The sequence below is a fragment of the Rissa tridactyla genome, chromosome 1, assembly GCF_028500815.1.
Source record: "Rissa tridactyla isolate bRisTri1 chromosome 1, bRisTri1.patW.cur.20221130, whole genome shotgun sequence".
Taxonomy (NCBI): domain Eukaryota; kingdom Metazoa; phylum Chordata; class Aves; order Charadriiformes; family Laridae; genus Rissa; species Rissa tridactyla.
Window position 1 is genome coordinate 93,412,884 of NC_071466.1, and position 25,640 is coordinate 93,438,523.

General features: G+C 35.0%; 1 protein-coding gene across 10 annotated transcripts in view; it reads right to left on the reverse strand.

Moving 5' to 3' along the window:
- DMD (dystrophin) overlaps positions 1–25,640 on the reverse strand; it is a 1,301,546-nt gene that overhangs the window by 678,547 nt on the left and 597,359 nt on the right. For all 10 annotated transcript variants that reach the window (XM_054189211.1, XM_054189212.1, XM_054189209.1 and 7 more), the window contains 5 exons: positions 18,975–19,085; positions 13,731–13,904; positions 10,643–10,798; positions 5,065–5,235; positions 346–525 (listed from right to left, as the gene is read on the reverse strand). In XM_054189211.1, the coding sequence (XP_054045186.1) occupies positions 346–525; positions 5,065–5,235; positions 10,643–10,798; positions 13,731–13,904; positions 18,975–19,085 (792 nt within the window). The remainder of the gene's footprint in view (positions 1–345; positions 526–5,064; positions 5,236–10,642; positions 10,799–13,730; positions 13,905–18,974; positions 19,086–25,640) is intronic.

Consider the following 25,640-nt stretch of genomic DNA (forward strand, 5'->3'; position numbering starts at 1 on the left):
GCTGACTATTTCTGTCACTTGATTCATATTCAATAAGTCTAGGTCCATGGGGAGAAACTGCATTTCATTCATTAGAAAAAAAAAAACCCAAAACAGTGCAGGAACTACTGAGGCAGACAAGAATGGGAAGCAGCAACAATGAAGACTCTACAGAACCATCACTCTGTAAGCACTCAGATTCTTAAAATATACATGACGTACTGAACAAAAAACAATCTGATTGTCTCTGTACTTTTGTATTCAATAAGCATAGTCCAGGCCACCAGAAGAAGCACTCCTATAAGGCTGAGCACCTAGGACCGGGCACCAACATTTCCTCTATGTGTACAAATGCATTTTCCTTACCAGTAACAGATTGAACCATTCCTCAGCGCGTGAAGTTACTGCTTTCCAATTACTGTTCAGGAGGCTGAGTTTATCATCCACTAGACTTTCTTTTCCTTTCAGGACTGTCTTCAAATTCTCTCCTAAATCACTGATGCTCTTAAGATGGACTTGGCGTTTCTCAATCTCCTTCCGTGTTGCCTACATAAGCAGGATAAAAAATAAAAGTTCAGGAAATTAAAAATTCTCCACACTAAGAACATCAAATATTAAAACAGCTAGTAAGTTCATACTAGAACACACAGTCTTGCTTCCTACAGGAAGGGAAAGCATTTTGTGAAGAGCAGTAAGTAAAAAGTAAATTGTTCCTCTTTAGCTCTGGTAAAATTGTGAACGCTCTTCATATTCTCACAATTGCTTTTGGTAATAGTTTCCTTTTAAAAAGTGTGAATTATATCCCATTCCAGTATTCAAAATACAGTTTTAATGCTTAATTATTAAACAAGAGTCTAAATTTTACAACATTTATATTGAGATGTTTAAAGTTACTTTGCATATAAGAAAATGGCATAGTTATCAAATAGCACATAAAGCTTACATAATAAATGGGACAATAATAAAGCATTATAATGACATCTTAAGACTTAGAGAACTCCACTGAAAAGAAATATGAAATATTTTAATATTCCCTTAATATTTTTAATGCAATCTTTTTCAGCAGAAACCCTGTTCTTCTTCCCTGTTAGCTCTCTTGTTTCATAACTGCAGAAATGCATCTTTTCATTCCATCCACTTGGGATTTCACTCTGCCAACAAATACCAGCAAGTGACTGAAGAAAGTTCTCTGCGCCTCCACACTGCTCGTATGCTGTGGATTACTCGGCACTAATCTTTGCAATTTGAACCGCTCTAAAAGAAATTAGTTAGGTGGCTCAGCTCTCATGGGTGGGATAACAGAATTAATCAGAATCTGACATTATGGCCTTCACAGTGGCTGATTATACATATTTATTTGTTTATTCACAGCACACCTTTTATTTTTATTGTGTTCTGGCCACTGACTATGCATCAGTTGACACAGTTTTCAGATCATTTTCTTTTATTGATTTTACTGACAGGAAATATGTTGCTAAATGTGTTAGCTAATGTAATTCTAAGTACGTCAAGTCAACTTTATGCTCACTGGTATTATACACTGTGCTAAAATATTATGTTAAAGCACTGCCAGACTCATATTGCCGATAGCAGGGAGTGATACAGAACTTTTCCTAGTAACACCATCTGCCATTTCCTTTTTGAGAACATGAATTTCCTGGCAATCTAATCCTTATCAGGCCTGTTCCTGATTAAAAGACAAATAAACCCTGCAATGGTTAATGTCTTCAGTGATAAATATGTTCACTAAATCAGACTTCTAATTATAAACGGATTTCTAATATACAATGTTTAATGACTCTCTTTCCACCCGTATGTAATTTTTCTTATCTATTATAACAGAACTGAATTCAAATGGAAAGATTTAGCTTGTCTCTGGTGAGTAAAAGGGCAGGATTTACAGTCTTCAGTATACTGCCCATCTCATTTCACTTAAGTGTGCCAAGTTTTCCTTAGAAAAATTCTAGGCATGAACAAATAAGTAACACACTTCCCTTCATGTCTAGATTAATGTTGATTAACATAATTTCCTACTCAAGATGGACATTCCTCTTTATTTCTAGGTGTTTATACCTTGAAGACAATGTTCGCATGTATGATTCTTTTATTCTAAACTTAATAATTATCTTTGAAACTTTCTGAGTTCTTTTCACTTTTGAGAAGTCTTGGGTACTGAAAATGAATTAGAAATAAGTGCATTAATAAATATAACAGCTTCCTCGTGCATTATTAAAAAAAAAATCATAAGTTCTCTGCTTAGTTATATCGATAGCAGCGCACATCCAATTTTCCGTTTATTCACACTATTGAGTTCTCCTCTCTCCCCCTCCATTTTCCATCGTAATTTTTCTGCAGACTTTCCTCACAATGGGAATCTGCTGGGCTTAATTCATCTCCCAGTGCGTTTCATTATATCGGTTACTGTCTTTGGCAGCCCACTTACCCGGGAAGTCCAAAGCCCAAAGCTGCGACATTAATCAGACACTGTGAGCCTCTGGTTCTGGGCACTGAATTATTGATATAAGATTTTGTATGATGCCTCATTGAAATCCACATAGGAGTATCAGTATCATACTCATTTATGAAGTCCTCACAAGAATTTTAAATTGTCCCGGATAACATGCAGCAATTCCTGCCTCTTAGTGGGAGCCGGTTCTTCAGGAAAAAGTATACCCACTTCACGTGCTTTCTGCAAATACTTACATTTGGAAGGCTAGGATCTGCCACCTATACTATCTGCTGGATTGTTCAGAATTAAAAATCTGCTTATGTGAATATTGGTTTATGTTTCCTAAAGACAATCTGAATAAAGGAATTCTGAAAGCCACTCACTCAGTACATACATACTTCAACAAGAGGCAGGTGCTCTCAACCAAAGTTGTTTGTTTATTCTTATATTAGTGATGAACTGACTGAAGGAGAAGAGCTGAGGTACTACTATATGAGGTTAGACTGCAGTGCAAGCTTTGAGCAAGATTTGAAGCCAAAATATGCTTTTTACCAGTTTTTCTTGCAATACTTTATGTGTCAATTCCTTGTGAGAATTCACAATACTCAATGATGTTCTTTAAGATTAGTAGGTGGAGTGGTTCCCGTTTTATATATTTTTCATGTTAATATTTCTTATTTTAATTAGTTCTTGTTACCTTTTTGGATTGTCATAAGATAAAAATATGTTGTACATGTTGTAGCAAGTGTAAGACATAACAAGGACTTCCCACCGTGTAACTGCACTGATCATCAGGCTTTAGGTTCTAATTATGCAACTTCTGAGGCATTAAGGTTCATATCTAACAATTAAATGATATTAAGGACAAATTTTTCTATTTAAACTGCTGTGATGCTATATTCACCTGGAATAATTTTCCTGAATATGCATGCAGGAACATACAGTGCACATTTCTGTTTCAGTAGAACTATACTGTGTAGTTTAACACCACCAAAGACGACTCTTCCTTTCATGACTGGGTAAATGGACTGAGTAACTGGTAGGTTAGTTTGCGGGCATTACAACCACATGATTGTCTAACCCACCTCTTAAAAATCTGACACTTGTCCTTTGTTATGGGTGTTAAGATCCCAATCTCAATCAAAAGTAATGAGAGGAACTGCACAGACTTTACTGTAGGAAAAGCAACAACTGAAAATGAGAAAACATCAAACAGTGATGCGGTTTTTAGGTATCGAGGTTTGGATTTGAAAGTCAAAGCAGCAACAGTCAAAGCAGTAACTGTAAGATAATAACAGCAAAAGTTTATATTTGGATACTGCTTTGAAAATACTGTCCTTCTTACAGACTGATGACCAAAAAACCCCGAATTCCAAACCTCACAAAAGACTTGTAGACTTTCTTTTTGTTGTTATTAGTTTGTAAATCATCAGTGCATTTCAAGGCTAAAGACATTTTATCAAGCTCAGAAGCTTGAAAGGGGCAGTTAAAGACAAAAAACCCCCAAACCAAAACAAAAAACCCAAAACCACAAACCAAATTTTACTCCAGTGCCTTTAATCTGCACAGCCTTTAAAAAAAAATTAGTAAGGTTGCCTGTGTATTATTCATGACTATTTCTATAATGCATGGTGAAACTGGTAAAAAGTTTAAAGGATTCTTCCTATTAAACAAAGCAGAAGTGGTAAATTTTTGCACAACCCCCGCTACGGTTTAAGGGGTTTTCTTTGTTGTTTTGTTTTGAAACTATATAGAAACATTTATCCAAAGTGCTTCTGGCTGCACATCATTATTTGAAATTTTGAAGCTTTGGATAATGTCGATCATAGTTTCCACTAAAGCGCAGATTTTGGTACGTGTGTACAATGATGACTTGTGTTCAGAGTTATATTGGATTTTTATTACATATGCAGAATACAAACTAGATTAACTAGTGTTGAATGATGCTGTCCTAAGTCTTAACATCACACAGAGATACACGTTTTAATATCAAACTCTTGCATTCCTCAGTGATTCTGTGAGATGTTTATCTTAACTGTGGCACACGTAGTAATTTTGAGGAAAGTTTCATTTTAGGCTTTGAGTTTTAACCTAAAATAATAGTTTAAGGTGATGTCTTATGGAAGTAAGAAGCCTCCGGAATGAAAATGAATGAGCTACAAACCAAAAAGGGTGAGAAAACAAATATCCCACCCCCTGGCTGCTCTCTGAACATGTGGAATATATAGAGTTATGATATCCTAAATCTTTCATCCACAGGAACTGTTTTACTGTTTAATACTTTTCTAATCATGAGCAGAATGGGAGGAGAAGGAAAGGGATCTCTATTTACATGGATCTTTATTTACATGGATACTGGCTGGATAATTTATAGTACTCTAAAAAATGAAATTCTAACTTCAAATTAATCTCAGTGAAGATTACGGCAATACGAAGCTGAACTGTGCTATTGACAAGATGGTTTAAACTTTTCTGAGCATTAATGTTAGGGTGAGATAATGCCATGACAGTTAGGAAGTTCCACTTATTAAAACGCCAGAATTTTTATTCACTTTCTTTATCAAGAAATAAATCTATCTTTCGGTAATATGCATAAACTGAGATATATAAAGGTACGCTGTGCGTTACATTGTTACCTTGCCCCAGGAAATTTCAGCATCCAAATTGCTAGGCATCCCCTGCACAGCTGATCTCTTTGTCAATTCTGCGTCTGTCGCTGCAAGCCATTCTGTCATAGCATTAATTTCTTTTCGTAGCTTCCGGGACAATTTCAAGCATTTCTCTAACTCTTGCTTTTTTTCTGTCACCTGCAGAAAGAAAACATGTGTTTCTTAACTCTTCAAACAGGTTTAATGATTTTATATATCATTTTCTAGAAAAGCTTAACTTGCAATTTCACAAGCCAAACTGCACTTTTCATATAGTTACATCTTGCCTTAGTTGTCTCAATAGCTGTAATTTTGCTGCTAGAATGCAAACACATACAAGAAATATATGTGCATAAAGACATATTGAGTTTGAACTAGCAGCAGACCTCTGCAAACCTCCTCCTCCTCGATTCTGAAGTCATGCATAGCAAATTAATTTGGAACAATTGAATTAGCAGGCTTTCCTTGAGACACAAAATAGATGTCAAAACCCTTCGGAGAGTATATTTTCACACAGATGGCCATATAGTGATATTGAATCCTCCCGGTTTTTTCCGTATAGCTACACTACATAGAAGAAAAAAAAATTCTCTGGTAAAGAAACCGCAAAATCTTGTAACACAAAAGTCACTGAACGATGTCAAACTAAGGCAGTACAGTTGACTTTAAGCTTTTAATTTGCTGAACGTTTTGGATGTGAAGTACTATGGACAATCTCTGGTTTATTTGTTAAGTTCTAAGAACTTACACAGTACCTTGTAATGTACTTACATTACGTGGTACCCGGAAAGAAGGCTGAGTATTTATGCTGTCTTGACTGTCCTACTGAATTTTGGTGTAACCTGGAGGAATAAGGGAAATACAGTCTTCCCTGGAAGCCCCTGAGCATGTCCAGGGGGAGAGAGAGAAGGTTCCATACACTTAGTAGAGAAGGCAGAAGAGTAAATGAAGAGATCTCAAGTTGGGAACCTACACCACAATAGACATTAGGCAACTAATAGTTAGAAAATTAATTAATAAATTATGTTGTGCTGAAGTTTAAAAAAGCCCGATCAAAAAAGGTCGATTAAAAGTGTTCCACAGGTCACTAATACTTAAAAGAAATTACTAATTACCTTGCATATCAATTAGTAATCAAATGAGACTGTAGCCACCAATTTTTATTTAAGCATTTTTAAATAGAAAAAAATTGTCTACATTAGTGCCTGGTATCCAAAACTGGTATCAGTATCTACTAAAACTATTTTGGGCTTTGACCCTGTTGAAGTACAAGTAGTGGCGCAATGATCAGATTGATTCCTAGCTCTACTGCCAAGGAGAGACCGAGGTTTTAAAATGTAATATGATGTTTTAGGCAATCCTGCTCTAGCAGGGGAGTTGGACTAGATGATCTCTAGAGGTCCCTTCCAACTCTGAAGATTCCGTGATTCCGACGTTAGGTACCTGGCTTTTGGTATCCCTGAGTAAACAGATCAGATTTGCACAGGGAATAAGCAATAAAGTGTCCCTGATGGTATATTATCACACTGTAGAGGCTTACTACTAAAATCTCAGCACAGTTCTTCTTCACTCAATATGCTTTATGTGCTCTTTCTTGTATACCAAATTTATTAGATGAGACCTCAGAACTTACAGCCAGGCCAAGAGGTAAATTCCTGGGAAGGACCATAAAACTCAGCTTTTTAGAGTTCCATTCATACATAGAGCCATGAATTCACACATGTTGTTCATGTCTTCCTCTGTTAAGTATTAACAGTCATTATAAAGAACTATTTGCAGGTACTTAGCAGCAATAGAATGCAAAGCGCACTACCCTAAGCTTGATTGCCTGTGTAAGAATTCTAAACACCTGATATACTATAAAATGAAGTTACTGATACACGCCCAAATACAGAAAGAATATCTGTGTTGCTATATACATCTCTAAATTATGTATGTACTATTAATAATACTACAGTATTTCCATATACAGTCTATATATCCAGAGGTTACTGATTAATCAGTTTCTGTTTGTACTTCAAATGTAAAGATGTATTTCTAAAGAAAAATAGGAAACAGTGCCCTCTAGAGGCCTTCTGTATCATAAAGTGATAGCAAACACTATCTCTGTAAATTTTCTCTGTATTTTAAAGCTATTTTAGCTAGTATAGATAGTTTACTCGGAAGAATTCTTGGATATAATAAATAAAAGTAAAATGAGAAAAGCAGGTATTTACAGGAAAAGAAAGGTATTTTACAGCCTTTCACTCTTACAGCCCAAAATTCCTGTGCAGCAGTGGGATTATGAGGAAAGACCTGACCTTGTAAGTAATAGCCCCTACTGCATGCAATGCCCTTAGGAGAGCAGCAAGAACATTATTACTGCCACTTGCTTTTAGAATCCAGCTCCCTGTGCTAATGAATTACCAGAGAGAGATTTGCCACGAGTATGCTAAGGATCCCACCTTACCGCCACTCACAACCAACGAACTACCTGAATTGTAATACAGTTGTTTGCGTGTATGTATGCATATGTGCTTGTGTCGGAGAGGGAGAGAATACGAGCAAGAGAACACATAAGCAAGCACAAGCACGGGATAGTTACCATAAAAATGCGACCGTTACAGCATGACACTCAAATGACATTGTGTTTTCTTACAGTTTCGTCTCAAACCTATTTACACTGAGTCCAATGCTGAAGTTTCAAAATTATCGGTCGTGCTTTTAAAGCATATTTGGCTAAAAACGAAGGGAAAAATTTGATGGTCTAAACAGACAAAACTCATTCCTAGACCAAAGCGAGGTTTAAGGTCTGATACTACCTAAGCAATTAGGACTATTCCTGGGTATTTATATCTGTATGTGTATATACTAAAAAAAAAAAAAAAGAAGCAACAAATAAAAAACCCCACACCCTCACACCTTCCCCTTCTTCTTAAGGGGAAGATTTTCTAGGCTTAGAGTGTCTAAAGTTATGATACCTAAAATACATAGAAACAAACAGAGTATGTACAGAAATCATCAGAAATTATAATAATTTTCCTGTCCATTTCAGAGCACAACACTTCAGCATTGTTCAACATGTTTAAATTAAACCATTCCATACGCTTAAAAATGTGCTTGAGGATAGTTTTAAATATGAGGGGACCTCCTGAAGCAGTACCTGTGAAATCACACAAGTGAATCTCTGCCTGGGGATGCGCTTTTCCCTCAGACTATACATTTCAGTCCTGAGACTTACTATTAGTTATAACTATTATCAGTTTTCTCTTAAATTTGACTCAATGCAATCAATTAGGGCTGATAATGGCCAACTGATTCTTTTAGCTCTATAACTCTGTGCTTTTGTGACTCTCTCTAAAACTGTTAACTACCCTGTTATGTAAAAGTAAATGTGAGAAATTACATCCAGGACAACAAAGCTAAACACAGCACTGCAGATTTTTGAGACGCATTAATTTGCAATACGGCTCACTTCAGATCACTAATGGCTTCCTAATGGCACAGTTTTACCCCTTCATTAGTTAAGAGAGGTTTCTTATAACAATGGCACCTGTCTGCTGTTTTGTTAAACATCATGTAGGAATAAATACTACAGTCCTTTCTAACATAATGGACAAACCGAATATATTATCTAATCTCATATGATAGCTATCCACACCTTAATGAAGCAGACTCTTCAGTTTTCTTGACACTCAAAGGATTGATGTCTCTTAATACCTTTTTTTTCTAGCAAGAGAGCGAGCTGTTTTAATTCAGGTTCCCAAATGAGTATTAGCGCTGTCAAAAGTAGCATAACTCTTATTGTTTTGTCGTAGACAGTGGGGTTTGATTATCCTTAGGTGTTTAAACCACATACTGACTCTCAGTATTACTATGGGCTCATTTCCCTAGCTAGTAATAATTTATGGTTTTAATAATTTATAATCTGACAAAATAAAAGAATTTGCATTCTGTCCTGTTTTATATATTTGAAGTATATAAATTTTAAAAATAAACGGACAGCTACATCTGTCATTCACAATCTTCATCCAGCTAGTTACAGCATCAGATTTACTCTAATCCTACAGTTTTTAGAAGTTCTGTGGATACTTCTAACAAGAGGAAGAAAAGAGAATAATGAAGGACAGTTGTTAATGGAATTATTTGCTTGGTCTTCTTTAGGACAATGCCACAACTCCTCTTCAGAGCTTGAAGGTCCATGCAGGCCACTGTACTTCAGGAGCAGGCAACACACTCCATAGATAATGCAGACCCAGCATAAAAAGCTTTTAGGGACTCACATCTGATTTTTTTCAACCACAGTCTTGTTAATATTGGTTAGTAGTCTGTCTTTCCTACTGTCTGTTTAGTTGACTTTTGGGAAAAAATTGAGTAAACAAAACGTTTTCCTGTTGGGAAGTGTAACAGCATTTAAATGTATATGAATCGATAAAGAAATATATGATGTATAGATGGAAATTTTACACAAGGAATGACAGTGTTTGGGAAGTTAATAGGGATCGACTCCACAAGGTAAGTTATATATAAATAACTTTTCATTGGCATCATAAGGTAAAAGTCTGCCACATTTTAAGAACTATTTGTCTTTTTCTGGAGATGAAGGTGAGATTATGTACAAGAAGACTGGGAAAATATTCGTGTAATCCTCCTAAGCCTATGCTGACATTCACTACGTGGTCAAACTGAACACTGTATAAATATCAGATCTAAAACAAAACAAGCAAAAGTTGTATTCTAAGGAAATACATTCCTCATTACAGAGCTCAAAGGATGATGATTTACTTTTGTCCAACATGAAGAAATTTGATAATCACTATGGAATGGAGGATGACAAATGACTAAATTCTAAACAAGGGTTCGCTGGTATTTGAAATGTATAACAATGGGACAGATATTCCACATTCTGATAGCTAAACGCTATTCTATGTGGGCTATATATTAAGATACATATACAGGGAACAGGTACGACAATAACTGAAGACGTGTAGTCAAGCATGCAGAAGCAGCAAAGCAGAGTGGTACACAAATGCCTCCTGAAGAAATCTGCAGTAGCAAGAATTTTTGGTCAACAGATTTTTAAACAGCAATAAACAGACATGATATACTTAAAGATCTGTACACTCAGAGGCAGAAGGAAATGAAAAGGGTAGAATTCTCTCTTTTATGAAGTAGCTCTTTAAGTAAAATGTGAAAAAATCACGATAAAAATCCAAGTACTTTTCTGACCTAAGGTTTCTGAAAAAAGTGACTATTTGAGGCATTAAAACGAAACAACACCCCCCTCTGGCCCCTAGAAAAACAATGAACTGGTATAAAAACATAAATTAAAACATTAAGAAAGTATAATTTTAAATCGTAATAAAGGAATTTTATATTTGTCTAAAAGGTTACTTTTTCCTCAGAGTAACTGCATAGGCATCCTGACGATTGCCTTAGTCTCCATTCTTTCTATCCCACCGTTTAGAAAATGTGATGGCCTTGAAAGGAACCAATAAAAAACCCCGTTTACTTACCACACCAAGATTATTCTTCACTTTGCCAGTTAAAGGAGGGTAGAGCTTTGTATTAAAAACACAGAGCTTACCTTTGCACCCAATTCATTATACTGCAACTTCAAAGCTGTAAGCCTTTCATCCAGTTCTTTCGGGTTCTCTGTCTGCTGCTTTTGAACAATCTGCCTCCCAGTTTTTATCACTGTTTCCACTTCCGACTTCACCTCACTCAGGCTTTTGTATAATTTCTAACCAAACAGAAATATGAAAGTGAAACGCCATCATTAAAGTAAGTAAAACAGAAAAGTCTACTGAAGGTATTATAAAGACAGGCTAGAAGTCTTTGCACTGTTTGCTGTATAAAAACACCATCATGCGTGACTCTGTGCAACTTCCACTCGTATTTGAAAGCTGCAGGATTTGAGAGGTATCATGGTATGTGACCTAAGGATAGAGAAAACTACCTTGTGTGTGTGTGTGTATTAAAAAAAAAAGTTTATAAGAAAAATTAATCAGTTTCTAAATCAGAATTCAAATTAACAGATTCAGCACAGCCTGTATTTACTAATATTGGCTTCAAAGACTCGTCACCAAAAACAATGGTAGAAATGTTATAGATGAGAAAGCACACGCCATCATTAATTGTTTTAAGATACGACAATGGTTGTTTTCAAACTGATTGAGATAATGCAGTATTTTAGCAACAACAGATGTCCTCTGTCAACTCATGCAGCTTGTTGGATGCGCTTAAACTACAAATAGCCACCAAACTAATTTAAAAATCTGTCAAGTTTTTCATACTACTAAATCAAGAGACTGGTAGGATAGAGGATTCCCCCTACATTTACTAAGTGTAATACTGTCAAAAAAATTAAATAATTTAAAAAAATACAAGAAAATGTAGCATGATGATGTTAAGCCAAAATATATAATATAATTCACTGCATTTTCCTGTACTATTTCAATGACTAAGCAAAAAATAAGGGATAAACAGCTGTTCAGTAAGTGACAGCATGCAAGCAGTTTGTAAACACAATACATTTCCCTAATATTTCAAATGAGTGATACTAAGAAAAACAAAACTATTCTTTCTTTCCGTATGCAGAAAGTCAGTATCATCATCTAAACGTATGACCTAGTAACTCAAACCATTTAACAGCCACATAAATGCCCAATAAAAATTCAGGTAAGTAGAGCAGAAGATGAATTTATTTTTTTTTTTAATCTAAGAATAAATTCTTCCATGGCTTGGAAATTCCACTAAATTCCACAATGGAAAAAGATTCCACAGAGATACAGCGCGTCCATTACCACACGGGTATGTGAAGAATGGCAAACATGTAACTGTTGAGAAGCTGTACTGTTGGGACATCTACCTTAATGCTCCGTTCCAGCATTTTGCCATCATGCATTGGAAAATAAACTTACTGCCCAGTATACTTAGACAGAACTGCAAAATAAATTACACTGTACTTTTTTAATCTGTATTTTTAAAAGCGTTTCTTTTAGTAGCAGTATCTCCTTCAATGTAAAATCTGTGTCTAGTACATCTGGACAGTAAAGACAAGACTTTTTTTTTTCCAGCAGATCTAATAAAAAAAAACCAAGCACATTTTCTCCATTTAACTCTGAAGTTAATTACCAAGCCAATTCTTAACATGGTTGTTATTATTTTATTTTTTTAAGGGTAGTATGTGTATAGTACAACTCCTTTCTAGGTGCTTAATATGATAAATACTTTCTTCATCACTGAAAACCTGTCAACAAATTAGGAAGCTGTTGTATGATATACATTGGCTAACATCTGATGGGATACTATGACTAGATTTTTTAAATAGAAACATTATGAGATCCTTCGCAGATAAAGATACTCTAAAAACACCATAAGACTTCCACAGAGTATGACGTAGCTGCAAGAGCTAGCTGTTGAGTGACGATACTTTAATTCAGTACAGGGCTTCTAATTACTGTGTCATACTGATAAGAATGTGAATTTAAGGGTAATTGCATTTAAGAAAAACCCAAGATGTAAAGAAGTAACATTGACTTGTTCCATGCTTATTTTTTAATTTGAATTCTTCCATTTAGATCTGAAAGAGGTTGAGGGAAAAAAACCTAACACCTTCAGATATGCCATTGCTCCAGAAAAAAAACCAAAACAAACAACAGCTGAAGAAAAGGATCCGATTGTCCTGATTTTTGCTGTTAAAATCTCAATTAATCTCCATTTTATTATCATCAAGCATGTGATTTTCATCTTTATCTTTACTTCCCTTCAACAGTAAAGCGACTCAGGATTACAGGGATATCAAAGATTTTGCTCATATTCTTTAGGACATATTTAAGTGATCTTTTGATCTTGAACAGTAAGAAAGTCACAGCATGCCATCTCATGGAAGCTGTAACCTATGGTTTTCCTTTATGTTTTGTGCTTCCCGGCTAGAACAGACTTGTGCACTGCAACATCTCTTTTGGTTATATCACAGAGTTCCATGACCGCAGCATATTGTGGAAAATAAAGCTAAACCAGGGAGATAAACACATATGCAAGATGGGAAGGGGGAATTAGCACAGGATTTTGACATGGTGAAAGTGCATCACCATTGTTAGAAAGTTTAACAAAATGAGAATGTTTTGATATTTTAATATTTTTTTTTCCAATTTTGAGAGTAAATGATACTTTGTTTCTCATCCTGAATTCAGAACAACATTCTGTAATTTTTAGCTTTCTCCACATAAATTCATATTTTCAAATTTTTTCACTCATTTAATTGGCATCTCATGCTTCTGAGAGGTCTTTACCATGATAGAAGACAACAACATATAGAAAGGAAAAAGTTACTGTAAGACTGTTAAACCTATTTCACCGTGTTGTTATATCCTGGGAAATTGTGAAATTTAATACAACTTGAAGTGTACAATGTCCTTCTAACCTCATAGGCAAACAAGAGAAGTAGGACAAGGATCAACCCACGCTTTATCCTCCTGTCCTTGAAAAAAACTGAACTTTAACTAAAAAGGTTCCTATAACTTTCATTGTGTAACTTTCCTCTTAAATCTTTCTCAGAATCTTTTCGAATATCTCCCCCAAAATATTTATATTGCCATTGAAAATACTTTAAATTTGAAAGGAAGAACAGGCAGAAAACAAATAGAAAGACAGCATCTTTAAATATTCACCATGCAATGATCCAACTGTGATTGTACCACTTCCTGCTCAACACTCTTCGTCTCCATCTTGGGCACCTGCAATTTCACTTCATCCAAAATTCTTTTACATTCTTGTAGGCGCTGTTCAAAGTTTGCTGGCTTCTGAAATAGGCGAAACTTCATGGAGACATCCTGTAGCTTTTTCTGAAAAGTAAGCATGGGGGAGTAGTAAATGTAAAATCAAACCAACACTGAAGACAAGACTTAGACCTCTTTCAGAATACTTAGAATCGATTATCAATCAGCAGTTTCTTTTTTAAAGAATGTAAAACTTTTGGGGAAAATACCAGCAGCAGAGAATCTTGGTCTTCACAGGAGGAAAAAAAAATCCTGTATTTTCTGAGCCAGCAATATGCCCTTGTGGCCAGGAAGGCCAATGGCATCCTGGGGTGCAACAAGAAGAGTGTGGCCAGCAGGTCGAGGGAGGTCATCCTCCCCCTCTACTCTGCCTTGGTGAGGCCACACCTGGAGTCCTGTGTCCAGTTCTGGGCTCCCCAGTTCAAGAAGGACAGGGAACTGCTGGAGAAGGTGCAGCAAAGGGCTACCAAGATGATTAGGGGACTGGAACACCTCTCTTATGAAGAAAGGCTGAGGGACTTGGGTCTCTTCAGTCTGGAAAAAAGAAGGCTAAGGGGGGATCTTTTCAACACTTATAAATGCTTAAAGGATGGATGTCAGGAGGATGGGGCCAGGCTCTTTTCAGTGAGGAGGAAACTCTTTCATGAGGAGGAACTTCTTTACCCTGAGGGTGGCAGAGCACTGGAACAGGCTGCCCAGAGAGGTGGTGGAGTCTCTGTCTCTGGAGACATTCAAAACCCGCCTGGACGCGTTCCTGTGCAACCTGCTCTAGGTGACCCTGCTCTGGCAGGGGGGTTGGACTAGATGATCTCTAGAGGTCCCTTCCAACCCTATGATTCTATGATTCTATGATCCAGCGCATTGGATGCAGCAGAGCCAGTGACAGAAGAGCCCATATACACAACTCAAGAAAGGGAGAGTTTTCGTATTTTCCAGTATGCAAAATGTTGGGGGGTGGGGTGAGAACAGAGGTTTAATGGCTTGAGCATAACACATCCAGAGTGGATGCTCATCAACTCTACCGTGTTGCTGTGTCTTGGCATGTGGAGGGAATCTTTTAGTTCCTCAAAGAAACCCAAATGAAGTGGCTGGGCAGTAAGTAGGTCTAGCAAAAAAACTGAGATTTAGAGTATAAAATTGATTTCTATTTCAATTTAAAAAAGCATAACCTAGAGTAAAAAAGAAAGTAATGTGAAGGCAGAAAAATCTATGACAAGCATGGCTTCTAATTTCACAATTTTCACAATTTATTATCTTTGTGCATTAATTATATTGCTTGCTCACATGATCCCTACCTCAGGGGGAGGGGAAATGATTAAAAATGAAGCGAAGAAAGGGCATTTTAATTATCTACTTGAATAAGATCCAATTTCTCTGTAGACGTACAGAGCAAAGTACTAGTAGAATAAGTTTTCCTACTGTCTGAAAAAAAAAAAAAAAGAATGTATGTTGTATGTCAGTAAGAAATGGATAAGTAATTAAACAGGAACTCAGCATCTGCAGACACACTTTTTATTTTTTTATCTTCTAATCCTGGACACTTTATACAATACAGTGTTGTCTGTATTATACAAACTTGAGAAAAAGTGTAATAAGGAAAAGAATTATCCTATACATAGGCATTAACAAAACTGCTTCCCACATCTATCAGATTTCTGTGAAGGAGGCAGGAATCATGAGCAGAAGACAATTCTGGGTAACACAGAAAACTGTAGATATCCAGCAACTCCTTCTAACAACTTTCCTTATTAAATACTCTTAATGAAATTGAGAACCAGTGGGGTAAGAAAGGAAGTCTTTCCTTCGATAAATAAATGAAAATTGAATAAAAATAGGAAACAAAGGGTAGGAATAAGTGGTCTTATTTTTCTTCAGTGTGTCTGCATACACTAAATTCATACTTAATTAGTTTTTCATCCTCTTGTTACACTTCAACTTGTTGAAGATCAAGTCCTGCGGGAAGCTTGTAATGCTACAACAGTATCTGTTACAGTTTGTTTGTCAATACATTAAAAAATTATCTAGAAAAGAGAATGACAGTACTAATGGTAGAAAAAAATTAAAGCCATTTGTGAAGAGTCACTGAAGGACTGCTGTGCACTTAGGATCTGTAGGAAAAAACCAAGCAAATTATATTTAATTAATCTAAAAATTAAGTAATTCACATCACAAAAGAAACACTAAGCTTGATATACAAATGAGATCTAAATTATCTATTAGTACTCTCACTTGAGTTATAATAAGTAATGATAAAAGTTATATTATATACTCGTATTTACCTCTGACGTTTTAAAAAAAGTATCAGCTTAATACTAAAAAGCAGCCAAACAAGCAAAGTGGGTATTTGGAATGATTTGGAACACAAAGAACAAAAAAGAAAATACCTGTCACAGTACAAAAGTAATTGCATAAAGCCATATTGTGCCTGAATAATGTATGCAGTTTTGATTACCTCATTTCAAAAAACATTGTAAAAATATAAAATGTATAAAGAAGAATGACAGGACAATCAAAGCTGTATATCTAAGGCTCTCAGTACGATTTAATATACTAGTCAGTCTGGAAAAGAGACAACTAAGGAGGAGTAAAATTAGTGGTACGCAAAAAGTTGACTAGCAAACGATTGTTAACTGTTTCTCAAAATTCATGAGGAAGGTGACACCAAGTTCAACTCTCATATAGGGAAACCAAAATGAACAAAAGCAAAGACAATTTCACATAGCATTCAGTTAAATTGTGTAACTAGCTGTTAAATGAAGTTGAGGATTCCAGCAATTTACAAGAGTTCAGAAAGCATTTAGACAGGAGCTTTTAAATCTCTCTGACTCAGAAGTTACTTATCTGCAGATCACTGGGAAGCACAAAATATTCACCTTCATCACTGTCTTCTGGCTACTACTGAAGATAGGGTTTTGGGCTAAATGGACCTTTGGTGAGAAGTAACATCAGGATTCTTAAACAGTTAAAATGTCTAGTCATCTGAATGTATTTCACATCAACAGTTTAATCGATGGCGATACTTAAACTTCATAGACAGGAGGCAAACTTGGCTGGCCAAGGCAAAGAGCACAGCAACAACTGATGGGAGAAGAGGAAGGTCCACACTAAGTCAGTATCATTCATTTTTGATTTGAGAAAAATGTTGCCTTTAGAAGGAAAGGATCCAAAGTTATTCAAAAGCAAAACTGCAGGTAATTAAATATTTTTAGATATTTAAAATTATTTTATATTTTATTACATTAAAAGATGCTAAAATATCACTTGGAATTAGTAATGTGGTAAGGGAAGGGAGTCAACTGAGTATCTTTTTACTCTGACAGGTGTGTTTACCTTAAAAGACAGATGAAAGTAATACAGAAACAAGAATGTCATTAGTTTGCTGTATAAGTTCTTCCCGCAAAGAATTTACTATTGAATTTCCAAAAATAGCCCTTTCTCAGACAAAATTTCATTTTCATGTAACAATTCTTAGTCTAGTAGGATGAAGTAGGTCTTAAACCACTATGGCAGAAATAGATTTTTATTTTGCTAATTGTCCTTTTTCCCTTAAATTTAAAAATCAGAACTTAGCTCTCAACCTACAGTAATGCAAAAAGCCAGGATAAATTTTGTCACTTAACAGCTGTTTCACAATCTCATTGCAATTACTTATTTTCATAATTGTTTACTTTCTGTCCAGGTAACTGAACTAATATTAGAATAAATATATGTCAAATTAGAAATACTATGTAGCGCAAAAGAAAAAAAGAAATGCATGCGGTATCTATTTAAAAGTGAGAATCTCTTCTCAAAGTGTGATTTACCACTAAAGGTACTGTACAGTGATGGAAAAGAATTCAAGAGGGTTCACTGGCCTAAATTCAAATATAGACATAAATATTTGCAACAAAGGGTTCAGCTTTTACCCTTTTTGGTAGCTGATATTTACATTATGCATGTTAATTTGCTATTTTTTGTTCATATTTTTTCTAATGTAAGCAAAACAGATTCTCAAAATGACCTCACCAATTTTTCAAAACTCAAACTGATGCATATGGTCATCTAGAGAAGCCTTTTGAAGAAAAATACCTGCACATAGATGGGTTAAGAACAACAACAAAAAAAAAGGCACACAGAAAGGGTAGTGCCCCCTTGCATGCTGTTGAATTCATAAACATTTAGATACAAAGTCATCTGATGCCTGCATTTCACTGATGAAATACAGACAACATCACAGCTGCCATGGAGACCATCAGAAGGTGAGTTAATGTGAAGGAAGACAGAAAAACAAGGAAAAGTAAATATTCTCAACAAAGACAAGCTAGTTCTGTAGATAAGAGGAAACATTTAAAAAAAAAATTCAACTTGTTCATTTCAAATTAACTAACTGTTAAAAAAGCCATTAATGCTACCCATAATAAAATATAAAACTGAAGTTAAGATACTTAGAAATATTTGTCAGAGATGAAGAAAAATATGTCCTTGTTTACTGCTAATACCATAACAAAATTCTTTGTCTTTCTTAACGAATTATAACTATTTGTTTTGCAGCCTGGAGAACTTTGTCACTAGTGCCAAAAACAAAAGCAGCAAAACAGTCAAGAACCCATCACAGATTAATGGGTAAAAATATGTATTGTTCCTGTTAATTATGTCTTCTTCAATTTCACACGGGTCTCTCTATGTCTATTAAGCTAGATGAAATAATGCATTAGCTAGCATTTGAAATCAATGACTGCAATGCACTGCTCAGCATAGATTTGTCTTTCAAATACAGTTCTACCAAATATTTCCCCATACTGTTAACTGTAAATATTTTCAAACAGCTCAAAGGGTATACCAAAAAGCCTCACTGTAGTTTTAGTTCTTGCAACCACAGCGCATTCAAAACACCCATTATATAGTGTCCCTACCAGTTGGTTACCTCAGCTCTGCGTACCCTAGAACTGCTGTCAACTTGATAGGAAGGCTGTAACAAAAAAATGAGCAGTAAGAAGATATGGATGATATGCTTTATCCACTCTAATTTCCTGGCTAGAAAGGAGCAGGTAAAACAGAAGAGATATCTTAAGAACACTTCACATCACAGTAATACTACTACTCATGCTGTTTGTTTGCATGAGTGAAGAAAAAACGGAGGAAATAAAACTTGCATACCTGTGCCACATCAATTTGGGAAAGCACTCTTTTGGCAGCATCTTTACCCCGGTTTCGTTTCTTCATTTCTTCCAAACTAATCTCATGGCTTGTTAATTCAGATTGTATTTTCTATTGAAAAACAGACAGTAATCATCAGGGTTTGAAGAAAATGTTTATGTTGTTAATGTTATTTGGAACAGTTGATTTTGAAAGATATTAAACAGGAGTACTACACTATGTAATGAATTATTAGAGGAAATTATTCTTTCTTGTTCAGCACCCTGTAAATTATTCAGTTTCGTTTCCCTCAATCATAATAAAACCTTCTTCTCCTGCTCAAACATACATAACTCTGACATCATGGCACTAATAACATAATCTTGTTAAGGAAATTGTGATTATAGGCAAAAAAATATAGATTTCTTTCTTCTGAAGGAAAACAAATATTTTCATTGGGAAGCAAATTAAAAATTAATAATAGAAAAGAAAAATACAAATAGAGAAGTGCTTTGTTTCACTATTCTTGTTTCTTAACATTTTCACAGCATCATTGGCAAGTTGAGAGAAAACTGATCCAAGTGTCAGTTGTATAACAACATCTCCATGTCATAGAGTTGCGTTATATCTAAAACGGTATACAAGTTGTGGCATATTACTGACCAGAATCTACGTTCGGTATCTGCAGATACGCTAAATGCATAATGACATGTAGGTCATTAATACACTAACTTAATCTATTTTCTAACACATGTTTCTGTTTATCTCTTCCTGCAAAATGAGTGTGCAATCAAATCATCACAAGCAAAAACATCAGCATTGTTGGTTCACCATAAATCAACCTTAGAAGAAACAATTACCTTAGGCAGCATTGGCTAGTGCAATGTAATGAAAAAGAACTCCCATAAAGTATATCAATACAACATCATTTAGAACAATTCACATATTTTTATGTTTAAATTGTTAGAAAATGAGAAACTGTTATTAGAAGAATTGCTACACAAGACTACTGAGAACAATTACCCTATAAAATAAAGACAAGGCACGTTCCCACCAGGAAAGGTATTTGAGGCCATTACTTCTGCATGAAAAAGTGAGTTTAGATTTAATCTTTTTTTTCTATGGTATACAAGCATTCTCAGATACTCTAAAGACTAGCCTTAAGTTTAAATACATGCACGTGCATTTATCTTACACTACAGTAACTTGTAAAATATGAAAACTATGTAGTTCAAAAGACCACAAAGAATTATGCAAATGAAGGAAAGCGGTTTTAAAATTACAATTTGATCCTTTAAAGTTTGATTATAAGTAAAAGTGAATAAATAGGTATTTTTAATCACATTTTCATAGCTTATTAAGTACAAAGCTGCATACACTGTATGCTGCCTACTTTATAGGGATATTACATAGTTATAATGACTTGTATAACATTATAATGTTTTGTATATTACAACATTGTGTCAAAAGCAGTTTTTCATATACAGACAACTATTAAGTCATTACTAAATTTAATTGCAAAAATGTATTTATGAGTCTAAACTATCCAGTACTATTTAGAAAAATAAAATATTTTTCTGAAGCAAAGCATTTGTAAAAGTAAAATGACTGACAGAAAGTTATCAATTGAGATGAAATTTTTCATTTAAAATTATCATAATTGTACATTTTCTATTTTTCCTATTTTGAGTTCTCCTTGTCGAGGTCAGCAGTATTTGGAGCAAGTAATAGAATTTTTATAAATATGATATTTTAGTTTTGAGAAAGCAAAGACAGTCAATTAAAAGGATAATGCCATCAAGGAGAGCAGGTTTATTTAATAGTTTATTTTCTCCTTGTCTAAGTTTAAAATTTCCCCCTTGAAATGTACTACAATTGTAACAGGATTATCTTCTGTATTTGTGCAGCACATGGACCAAATTGTTGGTGGTGACACAGCATTAGTTAGCTCCTGAAGCCAAATAATTTCTTGACGTCTTGTAAGTCAGAACGGTATATATAAGGAAGAAGCAAGTCTGAATGTTAGAAAAACAAGCTATATCACATTCAGTGTTTCAAGTGTTTGCTTCTGCACCTCATCAATTAACTAACTTTTGGTTGTATTTTCCAGTTTACTTTATTCAACCTCTGAGCCACTCTGGAAAGCATATAATTGAACAGTTCTTATCTGAATAGGTCAGAACAGCACAGTACAGATAAGAGTATAGTGTTTAAGCAATTAGGTATTATGGGACATTGCATGGAGATTGTCCTATCTTACTTTTTTAAATTGCTCTGCAGGAAAGAGATGAAGCGTCACCTGTTCTGACATTAAAATGCAGAATTAGAGAGAACAAACACATTACAGTAAAGCTTAAAAGAAAAGTTAGTAAGGATTATAGCAAGAAAAGATTTTTTTATATTTGCCACTGCTGTTCACAGGCAGAAAGATGAAACCAGTCCTGAACAGATCTAAGAGAGTTAACATCTGCCTATGATGCCCCTTTGGGTTCAATTTTGACATGATTATTTTGACTTTTTTATCTGTTTTGACTCATGAATTTATTACATTGTCTTCTAAACATCCACAAAACCCCACTAATTTTATTTTTCCATTTAGATTATTCCCACCTTTGCTTTTCTCAGTGGTTCCTGTCTATTTTGTCTCTTAATAAAGAGTAAAAACTATCTTCATTTCATTTCTAGAACATCACCATAAAATGTAGTGTATGCAACTAATAAATACTACTGTGCATAAATTATTGTGTCATACAGTTTAAGGATTCTCATTTTCCATCACTGGCATTTTTTCAGGAATTTTAATAATTTGCAAAACTTTTTTTATATATATATATAAAAATTATAAATATATATAAAACCTAATTATATTTACAAGACCTATTCTAACGAGGACCACTTCTAGAACAAAAAGATTTTGGTCCCAAGGGCACACAATACATTATCTCTCTTAATTACTGGTCTTAATTTTAAAAAGACGAAAAGTGAAAAGCAGAGAGTCTTGCTATATTAACAGCAAAAAGCAGAGAATTGGCAGCGTAGCCAGTTCTTGGAAAAAGCTTTCCTATTGTGAATCAGAGAAAGGAAAGCCAAAAGAACCAACATGACTACTTGTCTCATTAACTCTGTAACATTATTTGCAACAGAAAATTGAACTAGAAGGTTTGATTATATGTCACTTCCCATCAATACCTGCTACCGTAATTAGAAAATCAGTCATCATATTGACAAAACAAAGAAATGCAATATCCAGCAAAATCATAACAAAAGAGAGTATTTTTGGAAGGAAAAAAACCCAAACAACAAAACAAAACCCAAACCCGCAACCTTGTGTATTTAATTAAAAGGAAGTGATTTATTTATAATCAAAGGTTAAAAATACAAACTCATAATATACACAGAACTACTATTGTGGAATAATGGCTGAAAAGACAAGATTAGATGGAGTGCACATCTAATATGCAAACACAGATTTTAGTATGAGTAACACTGAATGGACTAGACTACAAAAACAGCTGACGGTTCCCGTTGATTTAGTACCAGGAAGTTGAAAAAAAGTTTAAAAGACACTCTGGAAAACATAATGGTGAAAATGCTTTCTCATGGCAGATCAGGGAACCATTTTCCACCCCAGAACCGGGAGCAACTTCTCGTCTCTTTTGTTTGCTCCTTAAGAAGGAAGAAGACTCTGTTTGTTCTGTTCTTCAAGGAATGGGGCAAGGTCACAGGAGATGTATATTATAAAGCACATTATTCTCCAAGACACCTTAATTTCATGTTGCCAGACCTCATTGTATTGTATTGTATTAGTTGCCAGAAATTCATAACACAGGGAAGAATTACTTTGCAGTCAACATTGACTACATCACCAAGGATCACCAAATGGATAACTTCTCAAAAGCTGGATGAATCCAGAAGAAGAAAGATACAAGTGATACATATATAAGCACATTCCAAGATGGGACAGGGAACTCTGATGTAATCTGAACTAAGAATGAGCAAAAAATAGGTGAAATATTTCCTATGAGCATGCACTGTAATGAGAATGGCCAATTTACTAGTCTCAATTTGATTTATAAATTTCCGCAAAAAATACACTAAACAAATTGTAGCTCATTAAACATTGTGGCAGTAAAGGGATTAGGTTAAAATAAAGCTGCTAGAATTAACTATACTTCCTTTTTTTCCTTCTGATTTCTCTTTAAAGTGCATTGCAGAAAAATGATTCACTAAATTCCTGTTTACTAATTAAAAACCTGTTTATAAAATCTGTACAAAAAGGCTATTTCATCCTGTGACAAAAAAGTGGTCAAATACTCAAGGAGAAACATGTTCTATTTTCTCCATGGGAAGCTTAATGAAAAACATCGAAAGGCTTTCCATTCGAAAGCAAAGATTTGTGGAAAGACTGGGTGATACACTAGAGAGGGGTAGATCCTTAAACAGAGGACGCTTGGATCTCTTGGGCTATATATAGTAAACAGAAAGACCTTTTTATACCTCTCTGTGACCTTGCAAGGGTTGGTCCTTTCCTCACAAGATTTCTTTCCTGCCTAGAAACTTTCAGCAGCATCCTGAGATGTAGGCAGAATCTATGGTAGGTAGATGCAGGTAACCCTGCTGTGGCACTGTCCCTTGCTCTCACATGCGTTCCGGCAGTGGGAGACTGCACGCCTCAGTCCAGGGGTAACATCCTTTTCTGTCTCCCTGGGCTCTCAGAAGTGGCTCAGCACATTTGTTTGCTCTCAGATAGAAGGTTTTCCCCCTAGTTTGGAGGATGCCATAAAATAAGTATGCTGATCTCTTCTTATAGAAATTTTAAGCAGAAAATGCTACGCAAAACACACTACACAAAATAAACTAAGAAGTTATACTATCCTCTACTACATCCATGTTCATCTGTCCATATTCCAAGTTCTCCAACAAAATATATCAGGCAATACTAGTATTGGGTAATTGAATAATGTTTAGTTCTCAAGAACTGAAAATTTCATAGCCAGAATAGCAAATCTTTCAGCAGTGAGCGGTGGACCTGAAGACAAGCGCGCTTAGATTACCTTAAGTTTTTTCCACTGTTTGTTCTAGGAAAACGAGTTCTAAACTTAGTCTAGGACACCATTTTTTTTACTATGGATTTAATTAAGATCTCCTACATAAGAAGGCCTGGACTTGACAGCAATGCTATGAGTTCTGCAGTGGCACAAGAAGGTAATGACAGTATGACATGATTCAGGCAAAACAGTGAACTCCTAATTGTTCTCTGCTTTTTTTGTGAACTAATTCATTATGAACTCAAATTATACTAGATTACCTTTGTAATTAATGAGTCCTTCATATAACTCTTACATCAAAATTGCTTGGATACAAATTTGCATATTTGGCTCTTGAATTGCAGAGAACAGCCTGCCAGCTCTTCTTGGTGTATTAGGTTTTCTGATTTGTATTTCTTGAAATACTACTCAGTTAGCCTCACAGATCTCAAGAATGGTGCTCACTTTAACCTCATTTTTGCTTATTTTTGTGATTCCTATCAATGTCTAAGGAGTCAGATCTCAGCCTAATGTACAGAGAAAATAAAACATTTAGAAAGCGTTCTATTAAGTTACTCTTTACAAATGGAAATATGATGACTCTAGCAGACATAAAAGAAAATATCTGAAACAATTTCAGAACTGTTAGCGGTTACCTTTGAAAACTCTGAAAGGATAAACAAAGTACCAGAAGATTAGAAAAATAAAACTGAAGTACCTATCTTTAAAAGCACAAAAAGAATATGTGCTGATGATGTCATACCTTTGCAAAAAAAGAAGAAAAGCATATAATACTTATAGAAGATGATGTTACAGCACAGATGACATGCAGGAAAGTCTCAACAAGAACAGTATACTTAGTTTTGGACACTACTCTTCAGGAAAGATTCATTGAAGAGTCCAAATGAGAAAAGCAAATCATTAGACAATAGAAACATGATTGGCAAACAAGACTGAGTAAGTTGGACATGACAAATGCAGTTTGTGCAGTCAAAACACAGTTAATGCAGTGTTGAGATGCTATGGAGATGTGCAGTGTGAGAATCTGTATAGTATAGAAATCTGCATAGATATTCTAACTTAATACGTAACAAAATGTAAGCTTACCCTTCTGAAAAACACTTATCAGCTATTCCCTCTTTAACCACTGATCTACACATGGCTGAACAAAATCTCACAATTTCCATGACAGAAAAAGTAAATGTAAATACCTTTAACATTAGACATTTTACTAAGTAGACAAGTGTGAATTCTTTGTCCCAAAATATTAGTCAGAAGGCAATGAAGCATGGCATTATTCTTGTCAAGCAACACATTGCACAACTGAACAACTCTTCGATTATAACATCACATTAACTTTGGGTTTGAACATGGCACAATGATATTTTAAAAACAGATTAATAACCATCTTCACTTAGAAAATAGTCAGGCGTGTAGTGCTTATTACTACAGAACTGAAATTCTTCAATGAGTTTGTTGAAAAGGCAAAGTATATTACTTTTGCTTTTCTCAGAAACACAATATTGTTGATTTTTTTCTCCACATTGCATTTTACATAAGTCTACAGGGAGAACAACAGACAAGTGATTTTTCACATGCAGGTGAGAAGTGAAATAAGTATATTTTCTGTACCATAATATAAAAACGCCCATGTGATCAC